At 27.9% G+C, this 15,397-nt stretch overlaps 1 protein-coding gene across 2 annotated transcripts; it reads right to left on the reverse strand.

Annotated features, from left to right (window-relative positions):
- Positions 1 to 9,448: 9,448 nt before the first annotated feature.
- Positions 9,449 to 14,289, reverse strand: LOC111282177 (zinc finger (Ran-binding) family protein). Of its 2 annotated transcripts, XM_022870173.2 has the most exons (7): positions 13,755 to 14,289; positions 13,272 to 13,389; positions 12,701 to 13,047; positions 12,141 to 12,257; positions 11,640 to 11,756; positions 10,050 to 10,148; positions 9,449 to 9,965 (listed from the first exon to the last, which is right to left on the reverse strand). In XM_022870173.2, the coding sequence occupies exons 1-7, from the start codon at positions 14,123 to 14,125 to the stop codon at positions 9,845 to 9,847; spliced, it is 1,290 nt and encodes a 429-aa protein (XP_022725908.1). In that variant the 5' UTR covers positions 14,126 to 14,289; the 3' UTR covers positions 9,449 to 9,844. The 2 variants fall into 2 exon arrangements, with proteins under 2 accessions (XP_022725908.1, XP_089602606.1); XM_089746480.1 differs by lacking the exon at positions 11,640 to 11,756 and having other exon boundaries at positions 13,755 to 14,217.
- Between the last annotated feature and the right edge of the window lie 1,108 nt (positions 14,290 to 15,397).

Genomic DNA, 15,397 nt, shown 5'->3' on the forward strand with positions numbered 1-15,397 from the left:
GATTCTATTTTTCATACTTGTAGATATCCATATTATGAATTGGTAATACTATATTCCTTACATAAAGAAAATATGTCATCATACAATCATATCATAATGACTCCCACTAATCTAATGAATCATAGACATGCTACAATCAAATTCTGAATAATGAATAATGAGCACAACAATAAAAGGAGTCATCAAAATTATATATTGTTTGCTCTCATGCCAAAAGTGATAAGTACTATTGTTCTTGGATTTCCATAATGTCACTTTAATAAACCACTCACAAAATTACTAACATATTATGAAAAAATTTGAAATTCATATGTTCACACAGCTCAAAATTCTCAATGCCTCAACATGAGACCATTCTCAACAACTTTGAAATTGATTGAATTATCAATCTTTCATGTTTAAAATGTGCCCAAAATAATATCATAAAAACTCCCTTTGACATTAATACAAATGATATTTCTAAAATAATAACTTTAAGGCATTTATGAGTTTTCACTATTTTAAAAACATATATAAAAGAACTTTAGCTAATTTTCACTTTTTTAAAAAAAATAGATTTTTTACTGAATAAAGTAAAATCAAAACCTTTATATTATTCTTTATGGTAACATTCAAGATTAAACTCAATATATAGTTTATAACAAGAAAAGTGAAATAAGAGAAAATTAGAAAATTTTTGTTATCTCTCAAAATTAAATCAATAAAATTTGAGGAAGATTATCAAGCAAAGAATTAAACCAACAAGAAACAAAACAAGTAGTTTACTTATTTGCAAAAAAATTCATTCAAAAACATGTCTAATAAATGTAAGATAATATTCTCCTCCTCATATGTGAGTTTCTCAAAAGAAAATATTAAATTTTCTTTAAAAACACATTGTCAACAAATATCAACAATATGCCTTTAAAAATCAGTAACTGTTAGGTTTGATAATGTTAGCTAAAAAAATTAAACCAATATTTTAATTGAAAGTTAAACAATCAAAATAAATATTTGTCAAAAGGAAATTTTATTTCAACAACTTTTAACTTTACTTAAAACAATTGAGATATCATAATAGGTCTAAAATTTTTTTGTATGAAAGCTAATCATTTTGGTGATTATAAAATGCTAAACAACAAATATATATATATATATATATATATCACTATATGTGATGAATTAAATTGACAAACAATTTATGTCTTTATTATGTTGTACAAAACATCCAAGAACTTATCACTCATAGTAAACATAAATTATGATGACAATTATCTAAACATATTGAAATTTAGCATAAAGGCTAATCATGATCAAACAGATAGACTTCAAATTAATATTTTTACTACTCTTATCTAAGCAATCAATGTGCCAGAGAAAAAGTTTATTCTTAGATATCCTTTAAGAGAAAACTTTATAATTTTGCGTGATCACATTTCAAAAAAAAAAATACAAAGACTTTAAAAAATATATCATCTTTAGATTGATAAATTCTCTAGGTCTATGTATCTTTTACTGCACAAAAAATGGTTCAAAATTATCTCTAACTTAAAAACATATAATCACCTCATTTGGACAAGTAATCACATGTAGTAACTTAAATAAAAAATCCTATAAAACAACATAAGAAAATCTCAAATAATCAAATAGTTTTAATAATTTTCTTATGTCCACTTATGCATGTAATTCTTATGGGATAGATACTAATCTAAATGTACTACTATAGATAACTAAAAGTTAAAATTTAGAATGGCCATTACAATTTTAAACACCTTTAAAAAATTTCAAGTCATGTTCCATAATCATTTTATCAATTGAAAGAATACTTCGCATGCCATATTACCAAGTAAATGGTTTCAACAATCAATAACACTATTATTAATATTATGGCATCTCAATCATTTAAGCATGACTATAAGAAATTTTAAAATTAAAATTTGACTAGCCACAATGAACATCAACCAATGTAGGTACTTTATATTTACATAAGATTCAACAAATTTCATAATCTTAATACTATAAATTTCAACATAATAGCATATGATGAATGTCAATAATATATATTTTTCAAGACAATCACATACACATAATAATTATGGTGCAAACAAATCTCACATTCATGATAATATTCATGTGAGGAATATGATATTTTTAATAACACCAAACATTAGTTGTGACATAAACATTAAGGAAATTTAATCTAGTAAGTCTTAACAATAATATATTTCAGTCAAAACCTTACAATTTGCAAAACTAATTATTTTACTTTCTCTTATAGACTGAAACTTTTACTCATATCCATTTAATTTTCACAATTCATCTTTTTTATTTATTATCTAGGATTTTTATAGTAATATTTATTGAGTTTTATGATCCTAAAGGCACGCTTCAAATACTTACTAAGAAATAAAATTTTATTTATTGCTTTCTCAAAATATTATAATACCATAATTACAAACAATTAATATCTTATAAGAGCACATTTGATTTAGTAAGTATTTTGTAAAACCAAAGGATTTTAAGAGCTAGTCCAACAATTTATATAAAACAAATTCACTATACAATTATTTAATATATGTTATTTTTCATAACATAATTGCATAATTTTAATAGCAAAACTATCTTATTATTTCAAATACTAGTGTAAAATCTCAATGCCTTTCATGAATCATTATAGCCAATATATATTGTCTCATATATCTATGAAAATGAGTGTAAAATATATATCAAATAATACACTTTATTAGGCTTTAAACTTAATGCCTAAAATTTCATATCATAATTATGTGATATATAAAATTAATAACATTATAAGTATGCTAAACATATTTATGCCACATGACATATGCTTTCAAAATAACCAAACTTAATTTTGTGAATCTTTTAAATATTATCATATTTTGCATAAGTATGATCATTCATAAAATCAATTTATCAAACAATGATATAATCATACAAAACACTATAACAAACTTACTAATAATGTTTGTGACAATTATTTTCATGGATTCATATGACTAGATAATATTTAAAAATTCACAAAATTGTTAGCATAAGATTTTTATCATCACAAAATGTAACATACTTACAATTGGACAATAATCGATGAAAATGTTAAAAATTAATGATTATGTTCAAGAAAACACTCATAACTTAATTAAGCTCTAAATCTTCTTTTATCCTTTTTAATTAGAGCTATTTAATCTTTCTCACAAAAATCAACTATAATATTTAAGACATAAGAATACAAAATTTCACATATGAGCAACGATACTTACAAACAGCACTAATCCATGATGTGTTATTTATAACTAAATAGAAAAAGTCTAAGTATATTATCACAAACTCCTCTTTGAGTATAGAATGTGATATATTAGTATGCATTTTTCATATGAAGCTAATATGAGAATATCTTAATTTTTGAAAAGTCTATTGTCCTCTTTAGGCAAGCAAACCTTTTAGACCTATGTACCATCAATCGTGATGCTTCATGTCCACTCTAAATTACTAAGCACAATTGTCCCCTTCAGGCATGTGATTATATAAGGTAATTGAAAAATACTCTTGTTCTTGTGAATGTGAAAATCTTGCAAGTTTTAATGAGTAAGCCACTTTGGCAGCCAAGCACCCAAATTAACCAATTGTATATTCTCACATTGAGAAATTAGATTGCCCATAATTATAGTTTTTACATACCTAACCAAGTGTATATATTTTTACCACTCATGAGATACTTAACCATGAGTTATCTCTTTAAATCATTAAAAAGTTGATCACTCTGTGTGAAACACCAATAATCAATGTGTATCTTGATGGATCATTATAGATATGATCTCTCTTTGTGAGATACTTAAATCGAATGTCTCTCTAAATTAACAAGTAATTTATTGTATTTAAACAAAGTGTCTTAAATTTTTATGAATAATTTAATATTTAATATTTCATAATTTATTCTTATGTATCATCTATTATAATACAATTTTCACTAATTAATGATGATACATAACTCTAAAATAATCATCGAAAAAATGAATCAAAACAGTAATTTCAAACTCAAATTATTTCATATAAATAATAATTCAATATTATCTAATAATCAAATTAAATTGTCAAATAAATTACCAATTTGATGCTAGTTGTACCGAATATTTGTGGATTTAAAACCCAACTTACCTTTCAAAACTATGCATATTGTACTTAAAATGGATAGCCAAAAATTAGTAAAAAGTAATTTTACTAAATTTATTTAATTATGCACATAATTTTAAACTAGCAATACGTAAATTTTAAACACCATATAAGAAGAGTATATGCCTTCACTAGATTCATAACATGCTAAAATATATTATCATGAGATAAAATGTCAAAAAGCATATGCATAACATATAATAACCATTGAATTATATATGAATATAAAATAATCAAGATTTCATGCCATTCAAAATTTATATGAAAATACTAAAAAATTTAGAAATAAAATTTAAAGTAGGAAAGAATAAGCTAGAGTGAAAATAATTGTCGGAGTAGGCTACATGTGCCACACTCACTTTTTGTTGGCCATGGAAAGATATCCTCTTTGACCTCTAATCGGGTTGACCCAACCCTTCTAGATCTTGCTTTGACCCGTTCAAATTTGTTTGGTTTTTTAAGCCCGATTTGATAATTTTTTCTTGTGTTTTTCATGAAATTAAGGTTTCTAAAACTAAATTAAGCTACTATTTTTATCAAATCCATGTAAAAAATCGCATAAAAAAATGACAAAAGATATATCAATCGACCAAAAGCAATCGGATTATAAAATACATGTTCATACCCAATTTAAATTTTCTTCGAATTTCCTTGAATTTCTTTGCCTTTTGATGCAATTAAATCCTCTAAGCATTGGTTAACACAAATATTCAAAATTCATGCTTCAAATCGCATCAAAAGAACATAAAATAATGAAAAATTAAGCCAAAACTTTTATGGTTTAAGTCCCACGCACAATCCAGTTCAATTTTCTTAGTATCCAATCGTGTAAATTGATATTTTATGAAATCTAACACATTGGTTCATCTTTATAACACATGGTTAACAATATTCAAGAATCACTTTAAATTAAAACACATAAAATGTCCAAGTTTTAATAAAATCTTGAATTGTGTTCAAATTTTGAATCCAACACATGAAAACTTGATTTCTCTCTTTATAAAATGAATTATCAAAAATTGTTAGTATGGTTAAAATCCTTGTTTCAAGAGAAACAAAACCCTAATATAATTCTAGAAACATTGATTGTAGTTGAGGTTTCAGCAAGACAAAGTTTTGCCCAAAAACAATTTTTTAATTGAAAACAAATTTGAAAATAATATTTTGGGTCTAATATCATATAAAGAGGCTTTGATACTAAATGTGAGTAAAACCCTAATATAATTCTAGAAACATTGATTGTAGTTAGAGATTTCAGCAAGACAAAGTTTTGCCCAAAAACAATTTTTTAATTGAAAACAAATTTGAAAATAATATTTTGGGTCTAATATCATATAAGGAGGCTTTGATACCAAATGTGAGTAAAATTTTATAATTCATATATGAAATATTAGAACACCAATAATAAAAAAATTAATTGACATACTTGTTTAGGCAACCTTTGTTGATAAGCGAAAATAACATGAATGTTTTAGATAGACTAAGTCTTCCTCTTCGCTCTTTTGTTAATGGTAGCTCTCATTGGATAAATGTTGTTAATTAAAAATGAAGAGTGGACCTTAGCTAATTTTATTAAAACCTTAAAAGCATCCCCATCAAAAGCTTACTAGAGCAAAGGTCTTCACAAGTGTCAAATTATACTAACCTAATAAGATGTGCAAAATCCACATAAAAGTGATCATTATTACATTACTTGACCTCTTACGCATGTCTCATATTAAGACTAAACTTATCATCCAATTTTATTAAATTATAAAATTATTAATAGCTCACGTTATAAAAAATTCTAACATTAACAACCAGAACATGCATCAATTACTAGAATTGAACACTTAACTTTCATCAATAAACATTTATTCAACTATCTAAAAGTCAAAATTAACATCTGTCGTGAAAAAAAAAATGAGGTTAATCCAAAGAATGAAAACCTTGACATGTTGAGTAATATGGGCAATTGTCTAATCTTAAATCTCTGTTTCTATCATAGAATTTTATCTAACTAGTACCACCATTGGAAGATGATCCTTTATAAGTTATATACAATCTGTCAATTGAAGCATTTTTGTCTCCTGATTGACTTCTACTAGAAGAACTTCAACTAGCTTTGCAAGTTTCTTATCTACAATGTTGATAGAACTATTGTCTTGTTGATCTTTGAGCTTTCTATCAAAACCCCAAACTGGTTTGGCCCATTTTTCCTCAATTTGAGAGGCCAAAAGAGCTATAATGTTAATGTGTTCTCTAGCACCATGTCAATGGTTCCATAACTTGGCTAATCTAAAAATCCAATGGTTAACCAAGTAAATGCTTAATAGAGGGATATTGTTAGACCACCTCACTTAGGGGGTGAGACAAAAATATTAAGGGACATCTCCAGGATAAAAAAGATGAAGTTGATGGTCAACCACAAGTGACTCCACAAGCTAACCCCAACCCAACGTTAGTTGCTAAGCCAAATCTTGAATTAGGAGCACAAGGTAATTGAGCTATATTTGTTTAGCCAAATCATTGCTTTAGAGCATAAAATAATCATGGCATAGGTGTCAGCCAATTAATCATGGTTTAAGGGCACAAATTAACCAACACGTAGGTGCACAATCAAAGCATGACTTAGGGACACAAATGAACATGCATTTAGGTGTTCAATCTAACATAGGCTTAGATGCTCTACAAAACATTGGTTGGGGGTAAGCTAATGTACTTGGAAATAACCATCGTTAGAATTATCTCAATCAAGCCAATCAATGAGTTAATTTCAAGCAACTATATAATGAACCTTAGGGGGAACAAGGCATCCCACAAGCTAATAACTACCATCAACATAACCAAAGTTTTTTCCATACCTTTCAATTGCAAATCCTCGTTACCCTAGTCCATCAAAGTTATGTTCTAGAGATTGAACAATAAAAGTAAGTTCACTGTAAAGTGTGGGATGTCAATGATTATATTAAGCGGTTGTTAGGGAATTCTTTGACTAGCATAGCCTTTAAATGATATGTAGGCTTACCACCAATTTAGTTCAAAGTTGGAATTTGATTATAATATTAAATTGTATAATTAATTATAAAATATTACTAAATTAATTTAATAATATTAATATTAAAATATTATTAAAATAATATTATATATTAAATATTGTTAAATTATTATTTAATACAAATATTATTAAAATAATATTAAAATAGTATTACATAACAAAAAATTATTAAATTATTTTTTAAAATTGAAATGTTATTAAAATAATATTAAAATATGAAAATATTATTAAATTAATACTTAATAGTAACATAATATTAAAATTTATATTAAAATATTATTGAATTAATATTTAATATTCAAATATTATTAAAAAAATTAAATAATAAAATATTCTTAAATTATTTTTTAAATTTAACTTATGATTAAAATAATACTGGAATATGGAAATATTATTAAATTAATATTCAATATTAAAATTTGATTAAAATAAAACTAAATATTAAATATTATTAAATTACTATTTAATATTAACATTACATTAAAATTATATTAAAAATTATTGAACTAAAATTTAAGATTGAAATATTTCTATAATATTATTAAAATAATATGAAATTATTATTAAATTAACATTTAATATAAAATAATATTAAAATAATACTAAATATAAAAATATTATGAAATTAATGAAATAATATTTACTAAATTAATATTTAGTATTATTAAATTAGTATTTAGTATTATTAAATTAATATTAATATTATTGAATTAATATTCAATATTATTAAATTAACATTTATTATAGTTAATATTATTAAATGAATATTGAATTTTTTAAATTTATATTTACTTTATTAAATTAAAATTTAATATCTTAAATACGAGTTATTTTATTAAATTAATTTTGAATAAAATCAATTTAATATTAATTAATATCTAATTTTTATATTAAAATATTATTATTTTTTGTTTTTGTTAAATAATAATTTCTATAGTAAATTACCAGAGTAAAATGGTCTTTTAATTTTATTCCATTCATATTATTTGAACTAATTAAACATATTAATAATAATTCTTTCTTTATTTCATTCTAAAGAATCAAGCCCATAATATATATTTTATTTTATTTCTCTTATTTTTTATTTTCACAAAATATTAATTTCATTTCTTTGTTATTCAATTATGCGAATCAAACATACCTATAATCTTCAATGCTTCCATTGAAATCTTAAGCCTTCCAATTTTAAAATATTTAAAATGAGCTTTTCAACTAAATCTTGTAATCTTAAATTTTTCAATGATGAAACCTTTAACCTATAAAATATTAATTTCATTTCTTCTCTATTTTTTTCCACAAACCAAACATACCTATAATCTTCAATGCTTCCATTGAAATCTTAAGCCTTCCAATTTTAAAATATTTAAATTTTATGAGCTTTTCAACTAAATCTTGTAATCTTAAAATTTTCAATGATGGAATCTTTAACCTATAAAATATTAATTTCATTTCTTCTCTATTCTTTTCCACAAACCAAACATGCCGATAATTTGAAATGTTTTCATTGAAATCTTAAGTTTTTCAATTTTAAAATATTTAATCTTTGAGTTTTTCAACTAAACCTAGTAATTTTAGGTCTTTCAATGATGAAATCTTTAGCTTTACAATTTCTATTTCTTGAAACCTTGTAATTTTAGGTTTTTCAATCTTGAAATGTTTAAACTTAGAAACTTTTAGGCCTTGTAACCATACACCTTCCCATCCAATAACTTTTAACGTTACATCACCTTCATTGAATCTTATAATCATAGCACCTTTCCATCCTAAAACCTTGACCCTTACATTGAAATTTAACAAAAATTTAAACTCAGTTAAAATATATTCATTTTTTTATTTACAAACATTCCAAAAATTTGAATTTATCTTCCAATTTGAGTTGAATGTATAACTCAACAATTAAATTTAAGCAATTAAAACAAATTAATTGCTTAAGTAATCTCATATCTTAACCATCTAGAGAATTTTATATGACTAATTTGGTTATACTAAAAATATATCCCAACAAGAATTATATTAAACATGAGATGTGGCAAGTAGATTAACAAATAAAAATCATATAAAAAGAAATTTAGACTAAATAAACAAAAAGATCATATAAAAAAATATGAAAAATATAAAAGTCCATAAGTCGACAGGCTACTCTTTTTTTTTTTTTTTTCTTTGGTAGCTGCCCTCGTTATTCTGATGGAAATATGTTTTGTTGTTTACCCTAAACCTATAAAACTGTGAACTTTGATGGCCAAATAAAAAACTGTAAGCATCCATTTTCCTGCAAAAATGTAAAGTCAAAGCTTTAAAGACCTTAGGATACATAACCTTTCTAATGTAAAAGAACATTTGAATGCTATGCATTCAATTGTAATCACAAAAACATCACGTCCTTCACTTTTACAACTTTTCCTTTCAATTAGGATCTAATAACTGGCAAACACCATATATACTCTGGGAACTAAAATCACTTTAGTGAAAGCCCAGAAAGCATGCCATAGGATTTGACAAACATGAAGCAGTGAAGAATCACTTGACTAATGGCCCTCTTGTAGAATGCTACTCAAAATGCCCAAGCCTTGATGTTCTGAGCAGTTACATCACACAAAAACTTTGTAATCTTCTTTGTTAATAAACATCCGGATTTGTTTCTTAATAGAACTGCCGAGGTCTCCTCCATGTGTGCTCATCGTACTCTTCTGTTTGTTCTTTGGGGCGTTCATGTTTGCACTTTAGGCAAACCTGGTTCCTACTGTAATTCAAGAAATCACATCTGCACAGGATATTGTACTGGTAAATAAATATATCAGTGTTCCTATTAAAACTTAACACGAGTGCAGTAGATAGAGAGACGTACGAAGGGCATTCCCATTCTCCAGGATTTAACTGTCTCTTGGGCCTTGCCTCTTGGCAACGTAAACACTTTCTATTACTAGCAAAATTCATAAACCCACACCTGCATACACAATCAATATTACTAGTAGTAAAAATGGATCAAACATAAAAAATTAACAGACTAGAGTTAATCCCAAAAAAAAAAAAATGAATGCTTTCTCTAAATCCGTAAGAAATATTCCATTAACTATATTTAAAATAAAAAAAAATTGCTGATATGGGGGTTTAAGAGACACCAATATGATGGAATTTTCAATGGACTTCACTCAACCCCTTTACTTTCCAGCTTGTTGATTTTCTATTTTCTCTCTTCCACAAATTGGAATACAATTGCTGGTGAAACTTCTGAATGTTTGAAAACTGAAGATTAAACCAATCTGCGTGAAAGCTAATTCTATAATCGTGTGAAATACCCATCTTGTTTTGTTGGCATACGATCAAGCATGATATATGTCTTCAAACCAAAAAATGAAACCAAAAATACCCAGCAAAATAATTGGCAAAAAGATCAACTCAAAACCTAACAGCAAAGTGCAAAGCACAAGTTTGAAGGAATAGCAAGACATGGGTTAGCAACATCACTTCACCAGTTTCAAGCCAAGCTCAATGTAAGCAATTTGAAGGTCAAATTCATGATTGGCAGTAGGCTTTGAAGAGAGATTGGTGTACAAGGAGAGAGAGAGGACCATTGCTGCCAAAGGCTCTGGAAGTAGCTCATTGGTGAAGGTTGCTAGTAATGATGCGAAGCCTTTGGATGAATGAGGAGAAAGAGAAAGGAAGAAGGAAAAGGACAGGACTAGAAAAAATGATCCCTTTGTTGAAGTGCAAATGATGGCTCTGGCCATCACTAGACTTCCAACAATGGTCTTAGAAATAGAACAATTGGGAAATATGAGATGTTGATCAGAGGAGAACAAAATCTTTGGAACCTAATAAGCATTCAACTCAGGGGAGGCTTAGGTAGCCAGAAAATCCTGTAACAGTATATATACTACTAGGTAGTGAATCTATCCATGTCAGCAACAAAGTAAGAAAAAGGACTTGATAGCACCTTTTTAAATGGTTTAAGGAGTAACTTCAATATTTTCAGAGTATATGAATTTCATAGAGTAAGAGGACCAGATCATCTGTTAAACAGACGAGAAAATTGGTAATGTGGTTTACAGGGAACTCTTCACCAAAACAACAAAAGGCATAAAGCAATCTAACACAATATCCACATACATCTTTCAATCCAACTTGACATTCTTTTCTTGAAAACTAGCAGCAGAACAAATAACTCAAGTAACTTGGATGAGGCAAATAGATTGAATGGAATAAAAAGTTAGAATATTGACAGCATCGATTTCTTTCTTTCTTTCCTTCCTTTTTTCTCTCTTGGATAATTAGATAGCATCAATTTCACTAAAACTAATTCTGATATTAACAAGGATGATCTTGAATATGTGACGGCCAACAGTAAAAATTCTATTTAATAGAGTGATACTGAAGAAATGAATATTCTTGAAAATCAGAAGGGCTCCTCAACAGCATAAATTGAAAAGCAACTTACTCTGGGCAGTTCCAATCTCCTTTCTTCATTTGAACAACATTCACACCAACCTTCTTTGGACCCTCTGCTTTACACTTTAAGCACCGTATATTTCTTGAAAAGTTCATGAAATTGCACCTTCAACATAAAAAGCAATGAATCGACTAGCTGGAATCAATAAAAAGTCTGACCATTATCAGAAACACAATTTCCACCCCTTGTATTGAACCATAATTTGTAACTCTAAGGCCTGCATGTCTGACTTATTAATTAACCAACTATTACACAAAAGAATTTGATAACTTCATTCCTTCATTTCAACATTTGTACTGATTTCTAAATATATTAAGTAAACTCTCACATTATTATAAAATCTGAATTAACAAAAAGGAATGTGCATAACAATGTATATAGTGATAAAGATGAGTTTCTCACGAATCGAACATTGATAAGGATCAACTAATGTACTTAGAATGCATTAATATTAGATGCTGACAGCTAGGAAGATAAATGCAAACTTACTCAGGGCAGATCCAATCTCCTTCCTCCATTTCAGTTTTATCACGACCAACTTTTCTTGGGCCATCTTCTTTGCATTTTAGGCATTGCAGATTTTTAGAAAAGTTCAAGAAGTTACATCTGCAATTAACAAGCAAAATTGGCTTACAACTATTAAACAGCATGCAGAGATTTTAGAAAGCAAGAACATAGGTGAATAACGTTCTATAAGAAACTTCAAATTAGTACATCTTTCAGTATGTTATATTTCCATTGGGTCATCGTTTTTTCCAACAATGGTACATTGCTCAGTGCGCATCGCATTCAGGACCCTGTTGTATAGGTATCCTATACCAGAAAGACTCTAAATCTCATTCATATTTAATATTCCGTTTTTGGTTGAATTAGGGCTATTAAAGATTGTTTTCTCCCAAGAACCTAATTACCATAGGTTGTTGCCCCTTCATGTGTAACAAGAATGTTTCCACAAAATGAAATCATGAAGGAAATATCCCTTCATTTTCTATTCAACAAGATCCTGAGAAACAACCTCAACAGTAAAGAAGGCTTCATAAAAAACTTACTTGGGACACATCCAGTCTCCTCTTTTCATTTCAACATTTTTAAACTCTCTGTCATCATTTCCACTAACAGTTTTTTCCTTTTGAGGAGGAGCTTTAGCGGCAGGCATAGGAAGTTCAGCATCACATGATGTCTCACTCAATTTTGTCAAGTCAGAAAGTAGAGTCCTTGCAGATGCATCAATACGCTCTCTGCCAGGAGGTTTCTCTCCCCCCAAAATAACAAGGGGATCAAGGGCGTAGGATAATAAGATACGCACAATGTCCACAGTACGAGCAGCTGCTTCTGCTCCCTTTAGTATCACATAAGCTCTATCACAGGAACCACGCAGATTACAAGTACTACAAACCTGCAGAAAAATGCACCAGTCACACCAACACTTAAAGTTCTTACAGGCCTGGGCAGTTGGCAGAAAATGTGCCCTTCCAAACATGAAGTAGGTTTTCCAAGACATTAGAGTGATGAAAAGCCAAATAAATTAAATAACGGTAAAATTAACATATGAAGAGCATATTTCTTGTGTTGCTGAATAAACAGCTAAAGAATTTGATACGAAAAGGGAAAACAACGTACATCCCCTTCATCGAGTTGAACATAGGCTCTCAACCTTTTAGCTGAATTCACGGCTTTTCGTAAAAGATTAGGACATCCAATCCCCACAACCGTTTCAATATCGTCAGTAGACAACAATCTGCACCAAATGGAAAGAGTGAAGGTCAACTTTGTGAACATGTAGATTATATATCAATTTATTGCTATAAAATAGACAGCCTCCAATGCCACTTATAAATCTTCAGAATTCTATTTTCTTTAAACTCTCCAGCAACTTAATACAGTAATAATCTTCCATTTCAAGATATAAGAACCAAGACCGTGTTTAATTGTTGTGCTTACTCTTTGCTATCTGCTTTTAGAAAAAAAAAAAAAAAAACAAAAAACAAAATACTAGTATTAAACATAAAATAAAATAATTAAAAACTTTGAGATAATTTAGAGGAGAAATGGAATTGGCAAGAAGTTAATGATAGCAAAGTCAAAAGACAAAGAACCCATTACTTGAGAAGATCGAAACGGTCACGAGCAAAGCTAAGGCAAGCGTCTTTCACAAAATTCATGTCCTTATAACCATTGGCCGCATCGGAAGTGGCAGCGTTATTAGTTTCAACCAAGTAACCCTTGGTCTTTAATTTTTCAATGAAAGTGATCCATTCGGGCCAGGGGTGGGGTTGAGACGCCGAATCGAGAGGTTCTGTGCTGTTAGCTTTAAATGTGTCGAGTACGGCAGCAGAGGAAGTGTGGCGGTGGAAGCGGAAGGAGAGGGAGGGGAAGGCCTTGGAGAAGAGAAGCTGAGGAGAAAAAGGAGGAAAGAGGGGTTTGCGGGCACGGATGAGGGAGTTGCTGAAGATTAAGAATGTTGAAGCTGACATTTCTTTTACTAGATTGCAACTTTGCAAGGGAGAGATGAAGGAGAAAAATTTATACTGTTTAGAGAACTTTGGTTTTCGAGGGTTTTAGAGGGTAGCATAGGGTTTTATACACTTCAGTTAAATTTCATTCCTATCTCTAATCTTTTTTATTTTGGTTTCGCATCAATTCTTTCTCAATTTTTTCCATTGATCCTAACTTTTGAATAACTATTTCTATGAGATCTTTAAACTTAGTTAATGTTATAAAATTTAACTTATAATAGAATAAATTATTTAATATTATAATCTTAAATAGTTACGTAAAACACTTTTTATTTTTGAGAACGTGAAACAAATAAAAAAATAAAAAATCGAATTAAAATATTAGTGTTCAAATTAATTAAAATCAATTTTTCTGTTATTTAGTTTAGTTTTAAGTTCAGATATTACATAATTTAATTTAATTTAATTTGATTTTTTAATAAAAATTAAAAATTAAAAATATACTAATTGAATTATATATTTTTATTAATTTTTTATATATTTTAAATTTTTATAAAATAAAATAATTGTTTTATATCTAGACTGATTTTGTGGAATATAGTTTGCCTTAACACTTAATGAGATTAATTAAATAAGAAAATAAACCAATTGAGCTTTATTAAAAAATAACTGAAATGGTAAACTTGAGCAATAATGAGAATAAGAAAGAGATTAAGGTCGGCATATCACTTTTATTAGTAGACAGGCAAAGATTGAAAGATTTATTTCAAGTTTATAGATGTATTTGTTTGGTGTTATTAGGATATGTTCAAGCTTAGTATTGAAAATAATGAAACATAAACTACTTTTAAAGCCGGAATGTAGACCAATTCAACAAAAGTTGAGGAGAATGAAGTTTGAGATATTGCTAAAGATTAAAAAAGAGGTAAATAAGTAATTTGAGGCGGGTTTCTTGCAAGTGGCCAAGTATCTGAAATGGGTAGCCAATATAGTACCTATCCTTAAAAAATATGGGAAGGTATAAATATGTGTTGATTACCGTGACTTGAATAGAGTTAGCCATAAGGATAATTTCTCTTTGCCTCACATCAACATGTTGGTGGATAACACAGCTAGGCACTCTATGCTTTTTTTCATGGACGGTCTAGATCTAACTAGATAAGGAGGGCCCAAGATGACATGGAGAAAACTATTTTTGCAACTACATGAGGTACCTTTTGATACAAAGTTATGACATTTGGTTTGAAAAATGCTAAACTAACTTATTAAAGAGTCGTGATGACACTCTAT

This window comes from Durio zibethinus, chromosome 17 (genome assembly GCF_047325235.1).
Source record: "Durio zibethinus cultivar Kanyao isolate XHJ-2024 chromosome 17, ASM4732523v1, whole genome shotgun sequence".
Lineage (NCBI taxonomy): Eukaryota > Viridiplantae > Streptophyta > Magnoliopsida > Malvales > Malvaceae > Durio > Durio zibethinus.

Excerpts from the sequence above, each read along its gene's own strand:
- LOC111282177 (XM_022870173.2), bottom strand. The coding sequence starts at position 14,125 with ATGTCAGCTTCAACATTCTTAATCTTCAGCAACTCCCTCATCCGTGCC. Across the intron at positions 12,258-12,700 it reads GGAGACTGGATGTGTCCCAA|ATGTAACTTCTTGAACTTTT; the intron begins GTAAGTTTTTTA and ends TGTTAATTGCAG. Across the intron at positions 9,966-10,049 it reads GGAGAATGGGAATGCCCTTC|ATGTGATTTCTTGAATTACA; the intron begins GTACGTCTCTCT and ends TATCCTGTGCAG.